Below are 20275 nucleotides of genomic sequence, written 5' to 3' on the forward strand. Positions count from 1 at the left end.
ACATAAAGCACACTTTGTGAGGACTGGTTGTTACTGAATTGATCAGGATCTGGTAGCTCTCCTAAAAGCAATAACGTCGCAGTAATTGGATGGTTCTGCATTAAGTGCTGTTGAGGATGTCTGAGTCTTCTGGCCTCATTCAAGAAGCTCTCGCTCTCAAGCCGCTCCAGAAAGTGATTGAGGAGAACGTGCTGCATTCAATCATTTTCCGAATTACATTTTTTGCAAACACAATTTACAAGTGGTCCAGACCTCTCTGAGGAGTCATGTGACATTAGTCTGCTGTTATCCAAGCCCACGTTTTTATATTTTATTACATGGGAGCAATGTTTACACTTTATTAATATGTACATATTTTCCTGTTTGACTCTGCAATCTAAATTGTGGGCTGATATAACTCTAGTTTATTCATGTAGCCTAACGATATTACCTTTAATCTAAATTGACTATTGATTTTCTAACACTACAATATCTATCTGAACATCTTAAATGATTCTCCCCCTCTCTTTTCAGTCATGGTCTTTGCTGTGGCGAGACATGTTTTGTATGGAACCACTTGTTCTTTACTTCAGTGACAGTTTGGCCCTCAGGTCATTAACAGCACTTGTTAGCCTATAGCCTTTTATGGAGGCGTTAATTATGAAAATGTATAATTGTCATGAACATGCTCATGCTCTCATTTACGCACATTTGTTGGCATTTGTCTGTGTACAAGAGGTTATACTGTATATCTTTGGTGAATTGTGTTATATTGTAAGGTGTTTTGCTACATGTGACAACACTAGCAGCATTATGATCCACAACCAGTCTCCCTCAGTGGAAACTCACCCTTATTCTCCTGTTTATAGGTGCATATATGGGTGTGCGTGTGTGTGTGCGTGCGTGCGTGTCCGACCTGAACCACTGGAGGACCTGTCTCTGAGACCCCAACCAATTTTCTAGTCCATCAAGTAATACTTTTATGATCCACCGTGTCAAAAGTCTCACATGCTGCCGTAAGATCCGATAACACCGGGACGGTGAGACTCCCCGAATCATTACCCAGGCCGTCGTTATGCACGTCTCCATGAGAGCAGCTTTAGTGCTGCGACGCGAGCAGAAACCCGATCGAAAGCTAGCGAGGATTTCGTTCGTCTGCGAGAGAGAAGTCAGAGCTGCTGGGACAGAGAAACAGAGGATGTGACCTGAATCATGGCTGCAGTGTGTGTGTGTGTGTGTGTGTGTGTGTGTGTGTGTGTGTGTTTCCTCCTACATCCATGCATTACTGTGCATTTGCATTCCCAGAGGGCCTGTGTGTGTGTGTGTGTGTGTGTGTGTGTGTGTGTGTGTGTGTGTGTGTGTGTGTGTGTGTGTGTGTGTGTGTGTGTGTGTGTGTGTGTGTGTGTGTGTGTGTGTGGAGGGTAACCTTAATAGGGCCGGTGCCTTCAGAACCGTTCTTGTCATCTTCACAGAGGACTCTGGCTCCGTCGCTGTAATTGCAAAACGCTGTTACAGCTGAGCGCGTCACGGGAGCCGATGTATATTTCATGGAGCCGCTATACGTGCTCCACTGTGTGTGTGTGTAGTTTGAATGTTTGTCAGTTGCATCACACTACTGTTCCACAGTCTCACGGCACATAGTCTGGTTCCTTGTCTCTTGTCTCCCTTTATCCTCATCCCCTCCTGTCCGTTTGGTCTCTCCCCCCAGGTGCTGTCTCTGGGTGCAGATGTGCTGCCAGAGTACAAGCTCCAGGCCCCGCGCATCCACAAGTGGACGGTGTTGCACTACAGCCCCTTCAAGGCGGTGTGGGACTGGCTCATCCTGCTGCTGGTCATCTACACCGCCATCCTGACTCCCTACTCGGCCGCCTTCCTCCTCAACGACCAGGTGGGGTCCCGTCGAGGTCGAGCGTGTTTTATTTATGCCGCTCGATCATAAAAGAGTTTTATTGGGCTCATTGGGTCTAAAACATAAGATCCTCAGACTCCTGGAGAATTAACTGAGCTAAAGTAATATTATACACAAATGTATCTCTTTTAGAACATTAAGTCTGTTATAGCCTTTGTTTACTTCTGATTCGTGCGTTGAAGCTCCACAGCTTGCCCTGTTTTTGTGTCACTTCATCATTTTTTTGTCTACACATGCATGCAAATGATCGTAAAAGCCTTAACACTAATCCATTAAAAGGAGGTAATCACACAGAGCTGTTCTATTTTTAGAGCATTAGCTTATAATTCTCTTCTCCTGTATTTTCTTCTACTCTCTTCTCTATTCTCTCTTTCCCTTGACTCTCCACCTGTCGCCTTTTCCTTTTCTCTACTTTCCTTTCCTTTCCTCTCCTTTTCTTCCCTTTCTTCTCATCTCCTCTCCTCTTCTTTCTTCTCCTTTTCTTCTCTCTTACCTCTCTTGTTTCCTCTTCTTTCTTTTCCTCTCCTCTCCTCTCCTCTCAGGAAGAGGTAGCCCTGCAGAGTTGTGGTTACTCCTGCTCTACTCTCAATGTGGTGGACCTCATAGTGGATATCATGTTCATTATTGACATCCTCATCAACTTCAGGTCTGTCTTTAAACACAGGAGCCTACAGTATAGTAGTAGTAGTAGTAGTAGTAGTAGTAGTAGTAGTAGTAGTAGTAGTCGCCATAGTGTTATTTGTAGTAAAAAGTGCTGCAGCAGTAGCACAATAAGTCATAGTAAACACAAAAGGCTGCAGGTCTAATTCCCCAACCCCCATGCTCTGTCCTCATTAAAGCACTATTAGAGCTGACTGTTGTAGCATTAGTGAACACAGTAGTAGTTATAGAAGTAAGTGATGCAAAGTGGTTTGCAGCAGTCGTGTTAACACCTTATAAGATCTATTGCTGTCAATCGTGTTGATATAATCTGCTCTCGTCCTCCCAGAACAACGTATGTGAACACTAACGATGAGGTGGTGAGCCACCCGGTGCGTATCGCCGTCCACTACTTCAAGGGCTGGTTCCTCATCGACATGGTGGCCGCTATTCCCTTTGACCTGCTCATCTACCGCAGCGGAGAGGAGGTATGCCGGCTTATATTTATTTTCATTTTTAATTTAACCTTTATTTAACCAGGAAGTCCCATTGAGATTAAACATCTCTTTTTCGAGGGAGACCTGGCCAAGACAGGCAGCAGCATAAAAAACACATGTTATAGACAGAAAACACAGAACAAGACAAGTTAAAAGAAACTAAAAGCTAAGAGCTAAGAAACAGTGACGTAGAGTTAATTTAAGAAACATTTACATTTTTGGGAACCTGCCTCTATTTCTTTCATTCGAGATTTAAAAGCAGTCAGTGATATTAGTTCCCTGAGCTTTAAAACATTCTGCAATATATTCCATGATATCTATACCCCAGAGCAGGTGTGACAAGACAATCGGCGGGGAGATGGAGGGATAAAGAGAACAAGAGAGAGATGTCGTTGCTGCATTGACATTGTGTCTTCATCGAATGAGAAAGGCACCAAGAGTGAAGAGGAGGGAGATGGGGAATAAGAGGAAGAAAGAAGAGAGGCAGAGATGGTTTAGCTTTCGCTTCAGGATTTAATTGTCTCCATGGGGAAGTTGATTTGCAGTCAGCTGTGGTGGAGCGTCAAAATAAAACGTGTCTACCTTACAAAAAACAAGGCAGAGTACAAAATGCTCTGTTTGACATAACTTGAAATTGAATAATAACCTTATAGCTCTGAGTTATGAGTGTTGGTCGGATGAAACAAACAAGTCAAAGACGTACGTTGTTTCTTGCTTTATCCATTACTTCCTATTACTTTCCTATGACGTTTCCTCAGAACTCTGACTGTGTACCGATCGCTCCCTTGTCTCTCACTCTGCTGGATGTTCATGACACTCAGTAGTTGACTCTATAGGAAGAATCATATTGTGTCGTCGTTGACAGCTCAAGAGTGACAGAGAGAGACATTTTGACATCAATACAATTTGACACATTGCATTGTGGGATTCTAGAGAGTATATACTGTGGTCACGACTTTGTATTAGTCAATTATTGTTTCCCTGGTGTCAGGTTTGTAATGTCCGTGTTATCCAGAGGATTGTTTGGTTGCTGCTGTTTACATTTTTTTCTGATGCAAATTCCCAAAAATCCCTACAGGAATGCACTACTGTTCTAGTTTTGTTTTATTGTGCTTTTCTTGTGTAGCAAATGGGCTACAACTGCACAGTGACGATAACTTATCCTTGAATCCTTAAACCCTTTAAACTATACAGAGCATACATTTTGCACAAATACTTCAGGCACTCAAAACAGGGTAGGATGCATCTAGTGCATGGAATACATTAACCATCAGAAGTTATGGACATGTAGAATTAAGAGTTGCCCATTTTTCCTTATTTTCTAATAAACCGAAAGGATGTATCAATAGATTGAGAAATGAATGAGCAGATTGAGTTTAAAGGTCAACATCAAAGCAAGAGGCCGAGAAATCCTGACTTTAGGACCCTAGAATGGGTCGACCTCACGAATGCTGGATCCTACAGTTCTCATGATTTCATAGCATCTTTCATTCGACCAGAATGCCCACACCTCTAGTTTGTAATGCAAGCTTTCTGTGCAAAATATGCACACCTCAAGGCCATTCTGAGTCGTTTTTTCTAACTTAAAGGGGACATGTCATGCGGTATATCTGGTCTGGTTGGCTCGTTGAATCACATGTTTTCTGGTCTAGACAGCACACAAAAAAAACTTACTGGATTGTCTTATTTTAGTTTGTGGGTTGGAAGGAACTCCAGATACAAAAATGTATGTGTTCCCTTAAAGAAACCTCCAGCGCCACAGAAGACATTACACAACAGTTGATGAGCAAACTGAACTGTGGAAAGCCATTCAAGTCATAAGAATCGCTGGTTGTATATAACCGATACGCAGTGAGACAGCTGAGTTCAGACTCCGGCTACTGAGCTTCTGCGGTTTGCTGAATGATAGAAAAGTGCAGTGATGGAGGCGTCGGTTGGAGAGTTTAAGGAAGTGAGAGTGTCTGGAGAAAGAGGTGGGAGTTAGCAGAAGGAGGCCGAGGGCTGCCGACGCCCTCTGAGGACTCTTCCCACATAATGAGGATGAAAACCATGGAGGCCGAGGTCCGTCCCTCCAACAACAGCTCAGGCCAATCCCAGTGACAGAGGAAGCACCACTTGGAATGCATCTATTAGTAATGGGACGTCTGTAGGTAATTAAAAGAAGTGTTATTTATAGTGATCAAGCCACCCACCAGGCCAAAAATTATCAATGTGGAAACTCCCCAACATTGAAACACTGCCCGGGGGGGACGCTTTGCCAGGATTCACTTCATAGAGGCCACAGAGCCAAGAAAGTGGAGACTTTCCTCACCAGATAACTATTATTTACTGAGAGGACACACACACACACACACACACACACACACACACAGAGCCGGACTAGGCTCTCTGCCAGCACAGTTCTAGTCTTGTTATCTATTTGTCGTATGCACACGGAGGGGGCCAGACGAATACAAGTAGAAAGGACTGCCCACAGTAATGAAATAAAAGTCAGGATTTACCACCTCCGCAACACTGTGTGTGTGTGTGTGTGTGTGTGTGTGTGTGTGTGTGTGTGTGTGGAGGGTAACCTTAATAGGGCCGGTGTGTGTGTCTACAAATGTGTGTGTGTGACAGAGTGACTGACAGCAGGCGGGGAATGCTGGGATGAGACATCACAGTTCTCAGTTGTTTCTTTTACCAGTCTTTAAAATATCTCCTCTCAGTACCAAAGCCCGGCGCTCTGTCTCTCCCCCTCAGACCACCACTCTGATCGGTCTGCTGAAGACGGCTCGCCTCCTGCGACTGGTGCGCGTGGCCAGGAAGCTGGACCGCTACTCGGAGTACGGCGCGGCCGTGCTATTCCTCCTCATGTGCACCTTCGCCCTCATCGCTCACTGGCTGGCCTGCATCTGGTACGGTGCCACAAGACTGTCTGAATCAGACGAGACTTCAGAGGGAGGAGTAATGTGGGGATAATAGTGTGTTATGTGGGGGCTAGTGCTGTCACAATATTGAAATTCTCAACTTCAATACAATACTTTAAAATATATACAGAATTTGTGTTTGATTTATTTGGCTTTTTAGTTTTTATTATGCCTTTTTTTTATCAGTTTATTTGATTCTAACCACAGATAAATAGTAGAAATTGATACAGCAGAAAATGTATATTTGAACTGTTTCAACATATATGAATCAATTAGACATTAGACTTTTAGAAAATCCCTTTAGTGTGCCTTTTTACCAACTGCTAATTATTGCTAACATCAGCCGTTATAATACATGCATTCATATATTATTTTTCCCAGGTATGCCATCGGTAGCGTGGAGAGGAACGGGTCCATTGGCTGGCTCCACACACTGGGGGACCAGTTGGGAAAGACCTACAACAGCTCCATCAGAGGTACTGAGAGGAATGCTCATAAGTACTACAGTAGTATTGGTTAGAGACATTGTGCTGAATCTGTATGGTATGGTTACCTCCGCTTTATTAAGCAAGTTAGTGGAAAACATCCTTCATCAGAATCAAATGTGTTTGGCTCGTCTGGAATCATAAGTGATCATCTGTCATTCTGTGAGGCCACAGACTTTTGTGAAATCTTTGTGTCAGCTCTAAATGTATTTTACTCTCCAGGTTCGGGACCCACCATCAAAGACAAGTATGTCACAGCCCTGTACTTCACCTTCAGCAGCCTGACCAGCGTAGGGTTTGGAAACGTGTCCCCCAACACCAACTCTGAGAAGATCTTCTCCATCTGTGTCATGCTCATAGGATGTAAGTCCTACTGTTATGCTAGAAGTACATGTAGTAGTAGTAGTAGTAGTGGTAGTGGTAGTAGTAGTGGTGGTGGTGGTGGTGGTGGTGGTAGTAGTAATAGTAGTAGTGGTTGAATAGGAAGGTCACTGGCAAGCACTCACTGTCTCTGGAGCGCATTAAATTAGGTTTTTGCTTTTCACCAACTCTCCTTACTAAGATCACATGATGAGAGAATCTGACTCCTGCTCCTCTGCTGCCTTCTGTGTCGACACGTTCAGTTCATAATTGTAGCATCTGTTGCAAGGCTACGTTTTTTAGTTGATAAATATTAAATTATAACGATAATACATTTGTGACATTGGTTTTCAATGTATAGCTTTTTTTTATATACAAAAACATTACACAAACAGCCAAGACGTCATATAAAAAGGGGCTAAACAATGACAAAGAGATGCTAAACAGCTGCAAAGAGACACAAGGAGACTCACAGTGTCTATGAAAAGAGGCAGCACAACCGAAAAGAGACTAAAACAAACACAAATAGACACAAACAACTACAAAAAGTGGAAAAACAACCACAGACCATAAGTAAAAGACACCAACAATTAAACATTTTCACTTGTTATATAGCATTCTTGCTTTAGTTACAGCAGCTGCACAAAGCCTAGATCATACTTTACATTCTGAAAGCATATCTCTCGATGGTTTATTAATACAATTCATCAGCAGGGATTGTAATAAACTCTGTCATGCTTATCGGCTCAACTTCCTCTCTGCTGAGTAATTACCTGAGCAGGCTGGACCTCAATGATCAGGATGAGAACATGAATATGGTATTTAAAACCAGTGACTAGAAACTATTAACGGCTCATCGCATGCGAGCACTCAACATTTTGTATTGATGAAAAAAAACAAGCATGTATTGTGCTGTAGTTACGGTTATCTGAGGGTAAAATCAAGGACTTGGATGCACTTATTCAACAAGGGCGGTCTTTGTTTTTATTTTTAGTTTGGGCTGCACTCCTCGTCACACGTGAAATGTCAATTAAAGAAGTGCAAGATTCCAATGCCCTGAAATCTCAATGAGTTTTATTATAGTTAAGAAGAAAATTCCAACCACTTGTGTCCCTTGTGACGGCAGACTTGCAAAATGTCACTCTCAAACACACACACACACACACACACACACACACACGCACACATGCTGCAGTTGTAGTGGGTGATGTGGACAGTGATGGGATCTGTCAGAGGTTGAGAGGTTAGCAGGATGCAAGTTGACAACGGGACAAAACAGAGAGGCTCGTGACGGACACGACACCACACACTCTGTCCTCCACAGACAAACGCCTTTTAGATCTCAAAGTCTCAACAACTCTCGTAAGAACTGAAGTATTCTTATCTTATGAATAACTTTCTATCTCCGATTCCAACAACGTCTGCAACTTTATTTGACTGTATTTGATTAGAATTCAACTTAAATCGGCCTGTAACATAATGGTTTATTTTTTCAAGTCTAGCTTAGGTTCTGACTTAACACAGTGCTCACATGGCGGTACTGTATGCACACTGATCAAGGCCGAGCTTTTGGACTCTGTATGTATTCCTCCTGTCTGTACCGGCCCTCAGGTGATCCCTTCATAACGCTGTTTTAATGGAAGTGATGGGAGAGGCAAATCAACCGTCCTCCTCCTGCTGTAAAAATGTATTTCAAACTTTATCTGAAGCTAATATTTCTTATTAGTGAGAAAATCTTTCTCTAACTGTCCCTGAACCACTTTCGAATGCTTTTATTAAAGAAAGGCCGTTGCTGCCGTCCCCAATCACTTACATTAGAATTGCATTGAGTGGAGGAACAATGAAAGCAACCAAAACTCTTTCAATATACAAATGGGCATGTGGGATTATTTTGAGTGGGGTTGTATTAGGGAGGTGTCCTGTCAGTATATAAAGGGGAATCTGAACTAACTGTTTAAAACACCAAAGTCACACATTGACACAAACTAACTAACCGATGGAGGCAGCGGTAGAGCAGCAACGTAAGTCCTTCAAGGACAAATGAGTTTTAGGCATTGGAGTCTTGTGGCCTTGAAGAGGAAAGAAAGAAAGATAACAGGCTACAAAAGCAGAAGCATCCGCATCATGTGTGATGCCAGATGAGCTGAACATCTCTCAACGTCCACTTCTTATACACAGTCTCAGGTTCCCACCTGCTTCAAGACGGCCACCATCGTCCCTGTAGCTAGGAAGTCTACAGCGTCTGGACAATGACAATAAATGGACTTTGTAATCACTAACTACGGACTACCTCGTATAACCACACTTCAAAGACTACAAACGATCCCTTTAAGTGCTGAATTGCTTTCTAAAGTTCAGCTGAAGCTAACATATGGCTCCAACAGTCTGAGTTATAATCGTTTTAGTGGTGAATTCCCTCTTTGTGTTTCTTACTAACCCGTGGTAGAAGGGATGGTTACACAAAGTATTGATTTACGACCAGCTTGAAAAGGCGTGAAATGCTCTTTTAATGTTCCCAAGACACGTTATCTGGATGTTATCTTATCTCTGTAAGTCAATGAGCACAGTGACTGTCACCGAGATCAAGGCTTCCTTTCTTTTTGGGATGTTGTAGCACAATAGGCCCTTGTGTTTAACGAGGGCACTCTCATAGACTGTAGTCTACGCATGTCTATGTCTATCTAGAAATATAACTTGATGATAATAACTTTATTTGCGTAGCATTCTCATTTTGAAGCTCTTTAACAATCAAAATCATTCAAGAAATAGGAAATGTAGATTGAAAGTATTGATATAATCCAGTCAGTTAAAGGTCCCATATTGTGGAAAGTGAGATTTCCATGTCTTTTTCATTTTAAAGCAGGTCTAGATGCTATATTATTGTTGTGGAAGTAACAAAACACTCAGCCAGTATTCAGAAACCGTGCCTTTAAATGAGCCATCAGGACCTCTGTTGGGTTGTGATGTCACAGCTATACAGCGACGGTAGCAGTCCTGCAGAACTCTGTGTTCTTGACATTGGACGGTTTGACCTCGGCTGAAAAGACGGCGACAGTGCAGATGTGGAAACCGCTGACCAATCAGGGCAGGCTTTTCACGGGAGAGGGGGCGCTTAAAGAGACAGGCGTTAAAACAGAGCGTTTCAGACACATTCTGACCAACAATATGAGAAAGATAATGTTTTTTTTTTTTTACATTGAAGCATGTTGTAAATGACAATGATATGTTTCCTTTAAAAAACTGTATTTTAACTGATGTATTAACGAGAATATACATGTTACATTATTTCTTCAACACAGCTCTGATTCATGCTAATATCAATTCTCCGTCATTATACCATCAGCTGTCTGAGCTTCCTCTCTCTTTCTCTCTGTCTGTTCCTTGCCCTTCTCCACTTACAATATATTTTATGAAACATATCACCCAAGGGTGTCAAGCTTAATAATATATTTATTTTTAGATGGAGAAGCCAGAAATATGTCGGGTCACATCAGTGTATTGAGTACCCGCGTGGTGCTATACTCTCTCTTAATGTATATTTGAATATCTTGCCCACCTTCCCTTACATCCTTCATCCTCACACTTCCTATATCCTCCCTCACGCCTCACGTCTCACCCTCTGTGCCCGTCTCCCACCCCCAGCCCTGATGTACGCCAGCATCTTCGGGAACGTGTCCGCCATCATCCAGCGGCTGTACTCGGGCACGGCCCGCTACCACACCCAGATGCTGAGGGTCCGGGAGTTCATCCGCTTTCACCAGATCCCCAACCCGCTCAGGCAGAGGCTGGAGGAGTACTTCCAGCACGCCTGGTCCTACACCAACGGCATCGACATGAACGCCGTGAGTACCTGATCCTGCACCGCCCGGGTCCCGTGTGTGAGTGTTGGGCATGAATACGCACATTGACACAGAAAGAGGCCGGAAGAGTATTCTGAGCAGGTATACACATGCTCAAACATATGCAACTAGACTAGAAAGTACTTGCGTAATGCAAGTTTCTTCACATGCATGAAGGCTACGCACTCTTTTCTCATACAAGCATAGAGTCACATGTCAATGGTCGTGAACGCACAGCGTAAAGCGGCGCTTGTTGCGCTCACTCGACCTCAACCTAAACTCTGAGTCACACACTGTAATCCTAAACGAAAGGATTACATGCAGCGCACAAGTTAGTGGATGTCATCTTTGCTATCTTCACAGCAGCAATGTTTCACTGCATTGTAAGCTGCTTCGTCATAGTTTCAGCTCAAAAAGCACATTTCACTAAAAGTATCTCTGCTCATAACTTCAGGAATCCTTTCCAGCATTCCAATGTCTTTGAGAAAAATGCTCCGTCTGAGCACGATCAGCTCCTCGTTGTTGTCTGTGACGCCTCGGAGATGTCAAGGGGATCAATAGACCGTATATAAGAAGTGTGCATAGTCAGTGAGACGTCGCCCATTGGTTTGTGCACTGCCATTTTAAAGCCACCAGTTTGGCATTTTTGCCGTTGTCTTCTTGGTCTTTTGCAACCAGTGAACAGAAGTGACCAAACTTAAACTGCAGAGGAGTGACGCTATGGTAGAGACGCCCTATACGGCTCTGGTAGCGACCTGTCAATCACAGTAGCCCCGCCCTAAAGCATCCCCTGCTTTATGGTCTGTTTGACTCTAAATTACCATAATTTACTAAATGAACCTCATGCTGCTTTAAAGAAGACTTGAAACTAGAGATTGAGACATAAACTCATGTTTACTATGTTTTCTGAGGGGATAAATCAAGAGAGAAGTAGAGTCATTTATATAGACTTCTATACAACCAGAGGAGTTGCAGGTTTAAGACACAACAGCAGTGGCTTCACTTTTCAGAATCGGAGGTTGCCACCTGGTGTAAACAAAATATTTTATCACCGAATTCCTTTTTCATTTCAGTGTAATAAGGGAGCCGTTTGAGTAGAGGAAACAAATTGGACAAGCAGCTCTGATCCCTTATCTTCCCTTGTTATGTTCCTCTCTTAAAGGCCCACTGAAGTAGAGAATGTTTTCTGTAATGTAATTAGGATTGCGTGGAGTAGACCCTGTCTGTTTGTCTCCTCAACTGATTCATCATTCTCGAGGATGGAGAGAATAATAATGTGAACGTTGAGATGAGAGCAGGCTGGAGGATGAGTTGGAGAGATGTAGCGGCTCATGCTGCATCCATCACAAATAATTAGCTCACTCTTCAACTCATTTTTGTTCCTACCCTCCTTTAAAAACATATTAGTACAAATTAGAATAATACTTGACACGTTTTATGATATGAATACTTTTTAAGGAATGTTTAAAAGAAAGATGGATGCAGAGACAGTAATACACTATGAATATGAACATGCACAACAGGGTTAGTGCTACTAATTAGTTCATAGTTTTCAGATTGGTTTTCTTATTAAACTCTCTCAGAAGAGCAACCTCTTATTGTCCAGATGAGAGAAGGTTGTAGCTGATGAAAGTGTTATTATATGATAATATAATATAAGGGCAGCGGCTGTTTTGAGGACTTTTTCTGCCATTCAGCTTCAGTTGAAGACTACAGAACAGTATTGAAATAATGTTAAAATAATGTAATCTATGTTTTAATATTATTAATATTCTATATATATGACAGACATGAGGACAGTACTCTTTATAGTGAAGATATTGTATTATTATCAAATGACTTGTAAACCTTTTAAGAAAAGAAACTATTAATATTGTAACACTTCATTAATAGTTAATAATTGATTTGTAAACCATCTATAAACATTACTGAGATTCAATTTAAAGTAGCAACGGAATCTAATTATCGTCTCTTATCAGCTATTATACAATATACAATTTAAAGTTATTTTATCAAATCTAATGCTAAATAATATAAATTATAGCCGTACTAATTATTGACATTAAACATTATTACCATTTAGTTGTTGACAGTAAATTACTTTTTACTCTGAGTTCATTTATTAATGAAGGTTATAATTCAGCTACTGGCAGTAATCTACATATAGAGTATAATATGTAGATAAACAGCCGCTGTGAGTACTTGGTTGCAGCTGGAGAGTGGTGTGGTCTTACAGTCCCAGAGGCCATAAAAACACACTAAACAGAAGCTTTTCTCCGTAGGAAAAGCCACAAAGATGTATCACAACAGCAAACAATTATACAAACAATAACAGCGCAGCCTTGAAAGTCAGCAGCATGCAGCAGCACATTCTGGGCCACCTCACACATCAGCAACATGCTAGTTGTGTTCAGGGAGAAGTAGTTAACTGTTATTCACAGTCACAAGATGGAGTTCTCATTCGGGTCGTGAAAGGTTAGACGGGCTTGTCAGGTTCATTTCCATGTTTCTTTATGTTAGACTGTGAAACATGTACCGAGGTGTGTGTGTGGGCGCTATGCATTATTGATTCATTACCTGAGTAAAACAGGGGTGGAGGTAAAAGGCAATGAGGCAGTAACTCAGAGCAGAATATCGAGACGGGTGGTGAAAACATGCAAGAGACGAATGTTGAAAGTAAGAAGCGGACGTCGGCCTGAAGAGAGATGAAGTCGGAGCCCATTTAAGGCTGGAAATGAAGAAAGAGAGGAGAAATAAAAGAGAGGCATGGAGAGAAAGAAATGCTGTGTCGCAATATTTGTACACAGTTCAGTTCTCTGCAGTCGGCCAGAGAGTTACAGAGCACAGAACCTGCTGCTTTAAAGGAGCTGCGGCTCTTCTGCTGCTTGCAGGGAACTCATTAAAGTTGCAACAATTCTTCATATTAATTATACTCCAAGGGCCTGCTGACTCTCTTTCGGTGGGCCCATTCATTCTGCTGCAAAGCTCTAAAAAATCCTCGCAAAGGCCCTGTGATAGAGGAAGAAGACCAGGCGCTGACGCTGGTCGCCCACTCCGGGGTTCACCTCATAAAAGATTAGAATTTAAAGCATCCATAATCTGTGACATTTGTGTGACATTAGTTCGATGTTCACTGCATCCATCGCTGATGGCATGTATCAATGCTGATGTAACCTTTCACTTTCAATTCATCCACTTTCTTCATCCCACCCCTTCCCCGTCCTCCTCTGTTCCCCTCTCTCCTCCCTCTCCCCCCAGGTGCTGAAAGGTTTCCCCGAGTGTCTCCAGGCGGACATCTGCCTCCACCTGAACCGGACGTTGCTGCAGAACTGCAAAGCCTTCAAAGGCTCCACCAAGGGCTGCCTCAGGGCGCTGGCCATGAAGTTCAAGACCACCCACGCCCCGCCGGGGGACACGCTGGTCCACGCTGGGGACGTCCTCACGGCCCTCTACTTCATCTCCAGGGGCTCCATAGAGATACTGAGAGGAGATGTGGTGGTAGCCATCTTGGGTACAGAAAAAATATATTAATGTACAGGGATCTGTCAATGTATGTTTTAAGCCCCTGTTTCTATGTTAACTTTGAGGTTATTAGAAAAGAACTCTTACAGGAGACGATTTTAAAGTATAAACTGTTTCGTCCATCAGGGCTGCATCCCTGAGACCTGAAGTAAGGGTAGATCTCACACTGGAAAGCACCGACTTGTCAGCAGGACAGTCGTAATACCAGTTCTGTTTCGGTCCACAGCCTCCTGTGTGAATCCAGACTATGACAGGGTTCCATGTTCTCTTTAGTTTAAGCTTAAATGTCTCTTTCTGACTCTGTGCAGGCCTCTGAACAATATGTTGTAGCTGGTAGCTCCATCTGCTGGTGAGCATTAAGTGTTACTCCTGATAGTTGAGAGCCGAACACAGTAAAGGACGGGATCAGTGTGCAGATAAATAACTCTGTGACTGTAGCATGCCTTGACCTAAAATACAGTCAACTTAATGTTTTAAAAGGTTGGGGAGGAGATCTGGTGGTCGGAGAAGAATCAAGTAACTTTGAGAAATATATTTAACACTTTCTTTTTTATTTTGCCATTGAGCCTACATTTTGAGATATACTATGTTGTTTATCATGACGGGTTCATTCAAACAAACATTTTCATCTTTGAAACAAGTGAAAAATAGTTTGGACAATTTTTCTAAATTACTTTTCTAATCTGTGAAAACAGGTAAAAATGAGAAAAACTTGTTGACACATGATTATAATTTTTTTTATCTGAAGTGTTTTTTGCTGTAATATTTAATTTGACCACAAGAGGCTGACGTTCACCACTATTCCAATGTCCAAAAGTATTTATGTTTTCTTCCAGATGAGTTTTAATTCTATTCACTTTAAGCCCAAGCTAATTTATAATGAGCTTTAGCAAGTTGTGTGAATTAAAACGTCACCTGTTTTTATTTGTTTCACAGATGAAAAATAAATATAAAGAACAGTAATAGAACCTGTTCTTAAGTGATAAACATGAGAGAAAACTCACACTGTCCCACTGTCACATTTCAACTAAACTTTGCCTTTATAATTAAAGAAAGAGAAAAAATCCTCTAAATGTCAGGAAACCTTACAAAGATCACACTTGCATAAAATATGTATCTGGTTGATTTCAGTTGACCTAAAAAGCAGTATCATTATTGTCATGTGTGCTTTGTTGTTATTGGCTGCTGGTGCAGGATGGAGTAGCGACTGAAGCTGTCTCTCTTTCTCTCTCGTCACCTTTCCCAGGGAAGAACGACATCTTCGGCGAGCCCATCAACCTGTACACCCGACCGGGGAAATCCAACGCCGACGTGAGGGCTCTGACCTACTGCGACCTCCATAAGATCTTCAGAGAAGACGTCCTGGAGGTGCTGGACATGTATCCGGAGTTCGCGGACCACTTCTGGGACAACCTGGAAATCACCTTCAACCTCCGAGATGTGAGTTCACAGCCTCGTCAAAGACAGACGTCCTGAATGCTTAAACACGAGGGCCACTGACCGGTAGCTCTGCTGTTACTATCCTCTGCAGCTAGTCGTGTTCCCTGTGCTGTTAGGTGGAAGTATCCAGGCGGAGATGTTATTTTTACTTTTGGAAAGAACACCTCATTCTTACTTTTGATCTTTTAATAAAGTCTATTTAATGCTGGTTCCCAGACCAACATGATCCCCGGCTCTCCGGGCAGCGATGACTCCAACTGTGGGGGTTTCAACAAGCTACGCAGGCGCAAGTTATCATTCCGAAGACGTACAGAAAAAGGTAAACCTCCCTTTATAGCTCATCACATGAAAACAAACAAATAAGAAACAGTTTACCTGGCAAACCTCTTTGGAAAGTTACTACTTACAATCTCCCTCTCTTTTGTAAATCTTTCCTCACACACCTGTGTCCAGATGACGCAGACGCCGGAGAAATCAAAAAGTCCCATAAGTCCGTGAGACGGAGACAGAGGGAAACGACCAACAGCCAAAAACAGGAGGGGGCACCTGAGCGGCAGTGGCAGGCCCACCGCAGCTTGGTGTCCTCGCACTCCAGCGGCGACGAGGTAGAGCATCCTGTCTGCTTCTCAAGTATTTATTGTCTCGTGGTGGCCGTTGTTTCAATGCAACCGGGTGTTAATGTTCTGGATCTATTCCTCTAACAGGGCGGGGAGTCGATTGTGACCAGACTCGCTCCTCCGCCGGCGATGCTGGAGAATCCGCACGCTCAGCACACGTCCAGGAGCTACAACGAGAACACCGAGGCCGACGGAGACCCCAAGACTGGGAACACCTGCAATGCTCTGTCGGGTAAACGTAGAGCCGACCGGCGTCCGCGTGCCTTTTACTTCTACTGTGACGCCAACTCACTCTCCCTTTCCGTGTCCCTCAGGAGCGTTCTCGGGCGTGTCCCACATCTTCAGTTTCTGGGGGGAGAGTCGCGGGGGCGGTCAGTACCAGGAGGTTCCCAGCTGCAGCCTGACCTCCCCTCCGACCCTCAACACGTCGCTGCACAGCCTGAGCCGGCAGCAACGCAGCCAGCTGGACACACGCCTGGACCTGCTGCAGAAACAGCTCAACAGGTACAGCGGGTCGAGGGTCGGGGTGTCGGTCTCACTGCCCACCTGTAGTGACCACAGGCTGTGCCTTAAAGCCCACCGTGTGAAGCTGGCTGCGTCTCCAGCTGAAGTGTGGATGGGGAGTAGCGGTGTGTAGTGAGAAACCCCCAACATAGTGGAAATATCTGCAGACTTGAAAAAGTGGAACAAAGCCCTGCAGGACGAGTCCTCATTAGCTGTATAGAAGCCTCCTGTATGCGTAGAGCTCAATTTATGTATTCCCACAGTAATGAGATGTAATAAAACTTCAGACCCCTGTGAGAAAAGTACATTGTTCCAGCTCCAGAAGTAAAAGCAGGATGAGAGAAAGAAAAATGCAATATTAGCAAAACCGAGTTTAGAAAAGTTTAATAATTAGAGTGAGAAGTTTATGCGAGAATTGGAGGGTAGACAAAACAATATGCCCATACAGATGGTAATAGCAGCTCTGAATGCTAATGAGCACTAACTTCACCGTTGGGATCTGGCGATTAAACGGATAAGCAGAGTGACTTCCTGGTTCAGCTTATGTTGTTACCATGGCTACTCTCTCACACAGTTACCCATACCAGACAGTAATGTTCCCGAATGTTTGTGATTTACTTGCTGAGTCCTTTGGTACTGTAACTGATATTAACGATGCACAACATTAGAACCGGGAGGATAAAAACCCATAAAAAACCCTTTAAATGCAGAGATAACATCTGCACTTTGAATGTCCTTTTTATAATAACTAAAATGAAATTGATAGAATACAAGTGTAGCCGTTAACAGCGGCTCGTCGGCCAAATACTGTGTGCAGGCTGGAGAGTCGCATGTCGACGGACATCGGAGCCATCATGCAGCTGCTGCAGAGACAGATGGCCCTGGTTCCTCCCGCCTACAGCGCCGTCTCATCGCCTCCTCAGGTGATGACACACACACAGACACACACACACAGCATGACGCTTGCCGTTACAGGGGTCAGGCAAGCATATGTCTCTGGGCGATACCCAATGATGAAAGACAGCCTTCCATTATTATCAGACGCTGACCCCAGCTGCCAACAGACAGAGGGCTGCGCTCCTGCAGACCAATAAGATGTTGTCTCTTGCAGGTCTCACCTTACCCTGGTCCAGGAGAGAGACTGGTCCAGCCCGGTACACCTCTGGAGACAGAAACCCTGACCTCCCTGTCACAGGTGAGGCAAATGTATTAGTAAAGTGTTTGCTGACTGGAGGCTGTCATTGGTCCACAGTGAATATAAACGAGAGACATTGAAGCCCGTAAAGCTTTTTAATCCCCAAACTTTGCATTGGTACTTCTCATATTTAGTAGCTTTCCTATGTTTGTGTCAGACTGGTTTCATCCAGTATTCTTAGCAATGCTTAAGAAAAGTAATATTCATAGGAGGGTTCTTACGGTCATGGAAAACCTGGATAAGTCATGGAATTTTAAAATGGTTATTTCCAGGCCTGGAAAAGTCCTTGAAAAAAATAAAATCCCAAATGTTTTGGATCTATATAAATGTTTATTCTTTTAATCAAACTATTGTCTCATTCATTTGTGTCATTTAAGGTTTACTGTATGCTTTGGAATTCTCATTGTTAGTTTAAATACGACATTTACTCACAAAGTCATGAAATCCATTGGTCAGAATGTGTATGAACCCTGTCATAGATATCTAATCAAATTGTTTAGTATGTTCACTCCATACTCATGAAGGAGGATGTTTAAAGACGGCTAAAGCAAACACAAGGCAGGCAGATAGATGGTCCAACAACCAGCCATCTCTCCCGTGTGACATGAAGAGTCAATGTTGAGGTTTTTGTCACATAACTTGCGGACTTTAGTAACAGCACTTCTGTGGTTATTTTAACACAAACAATAATCTTTTCCAAAACCTGACTAAGGATTTCACGATCTTTTCCTAAACGTAGCCAAGTAGTTGTCTTGCCTAAACCTTACTGTTGTTTGATTGAAGTTTATTTTGAAAAGAGGAAATTGACACGTGTTGCTGGACACACAAGAAATGAGGAGGAACTTTTCAAAACCTATCATACAAACTGTTGCATGAGAATAGGTTTATCTCCATGCATTCTTTAGACTGCAAATGTATCTGAATGGGCTCTCAGAACCCTGTTATCTAAGCAACTAGAATATAAGTATGGTAAACACAGCACACAACAACCCTCATAAAAGAATAACCGGACTTTGTGAGTATTAATAAGTAAAAGAGTTGTAGTTGCCAGTCCCATTTACCTCCTTCTTCCCCTGCAGATCTTGGATTTGCAGCACTTCGAGGAGTTCCCAGCCAAGCCTCTTGACTCCCTTCAGCCCCAGGACGCCTCGCTGATCAGCCCCAACCAGGGACTGGACAGCTTGGGGCAGCACCTGGACCTGGAGCTGGGACTGGGCACAGGGACGGGGGTCATCTCCGGGCCCGCCTTAGGTTCATGTGTCGCGGTAGATTTAGCAACGGGGTCGAGCTTAGGAGCAGAGTTAGACTTTGGATCGGGGGAATGCATGGGCGCTGGGGTCGGGCCGGCAGCTGGAGCGGGGGTGTCTTCCCAGGACCAGGAAACCCAAAGGAGGCTGTCGCTCCAAGAATCACAGATCCCTCTGGACTCACGGACACCACAGCGACACAGCTCTGACCCAGGGGGGAGCTAAGGAAGAGGGGAAAGGAGGGGGGTACAGAGAGTGAACGAGAGTCCCTTCCTGTTTCCACCGTTTGGGGATTGAGAGGCAACTACTGTACCTACCATCAAACCCCTTTAGGGCACCCTGCTACTGTACCTTCACCTCTGACCTTTCACCTCTGACTTTCTAAGAGACACTCTACTCAGACAGTGAAGCCGGGCGGGAGGGGGTCTCTCTCTCTCTCTCTCTTTCTTTCTCTCTCTCTCTCTCTCTCTCTCTCTCTCTCTCCCTGAAGTCCCCCCCCCCATCCACCCATCATGGAGCTTTCTGAGCTGCACAGCGGTACAATCTTTAACCAAAACCACAAACAGAGCAGAGCTCCTCTCTGCTGCTTCACAAACACAGTCCGCCTCTCTGTCGACCTGCTGAACGACGACATGCAACACACACACACAGGTGACTGCTGTCCTGTAGAAGAATCCCTTTACTGCTGTGTCCTGCGTTGGACGACCGTCAAGAACTAGACAACGACGAAAACAAGTAGCCATTTACGTCTTGCACTGAAAACCCGATGGAGATCATGTTTATTCTATCCTCTATGTCCGTGGCGCTTCCGAAAAACTTGCAAACCGGTTGGTGAATTGTAGTGTTAGCTGGCCTAACAGGAAACCTGCTGTTCCGTTCTGTCATTGGTCCCCACCCTCGTCCCAAGAGCACACTGGATTGACTGGTTTGCACCTCAGGGGTGGGAACTGGAGGGTTAAAAGCCATGATTTTTTCTCGATGAACATATCAGCTGCCCTAGCAGGAAAGCAGGAAACCCACGTTTACTAAAACCACAAGCTTTGACCTTGAAGAGAAACGGACAATTTATGACGATGTGATGACATGACACTGGCCTGCTTTCATTAAAAAAAAATCAAAGCACATGCATTAAGGAA

The 20275-nt window shown here is 43.6% G+C and overlaps 1 protein-coding gene across 1 annotated transcript in view; it reads left to right on the plus strand.

Moving 5' to 3' along the window:
• Positions 1–19364, plus strand: part of kcnh2b (potassium voltage-gated channel, subfamily H (eag-related), member 2b) — a gene marked incomplete at both ends in the record, with an annotated part of 209618 nt that extends 190254 nt beyond the window's left edge. The window contains 16 exons of the mRNA XM_079234338.1: positions 1688–1867; positions 2431–2534; positions 2877–3015; positions 5764–5918; positions 6312–6406; positions 6638–6778; positions 10418–10617; positions 13873–14125; positions 15383–15576; positions 15793–15895; positions 16030–16181; positions 16281–16425; positions 16508–16697; positions 17515–17620; positions 17809–17892; positions 18972–19364. Coding sequence (XP_079090464.1) covers positions 1688–1867; positions 2431–2534; positions 2877–3015; positions 5764–5918; positions 6312–6406; positions 6638–6778; positions 10418–10617; positions 13873–14125; positions 15383–15576; positions 15793–15895; positions 16030–16181; positions 16281–16425; positions 16508–16697; positions 17515–17620; positions 17809–17892; positions 18972–19364 — 2634 coding nt within the window. The remainder of the gene's footprint in view (positions 1–1687; positions 1868–2430; positions 2535–2876; positions 3016–5763; positions 5919–6311; positions 6407–6637; positions 6779–10417; positions 10618–13872; positions 14126–15382; positions 15577–15792; positions 15896–16029; positions 16182–16280; positions 16426–16507; positions 16698–17514; positions 17621–17808; positions 17893–18971) is intronic.
• Positions 19365–20275: the final 911 nt, after the last annotated feature.

The sequence above is a fragment of the Taurulus bubalis genome, assembly GCF_910589615.1.
Source record: "Taurulus bubalis genome assembly, chromosome: 18".
In the NCBI taxonomy this organism is placed as follows: domain Eukaryota; kingdom Metazoa; phylum Chordata; class Actinopteri; order Perciformes; family Cottidae; genus Taurulus; species Taurulus bubalis.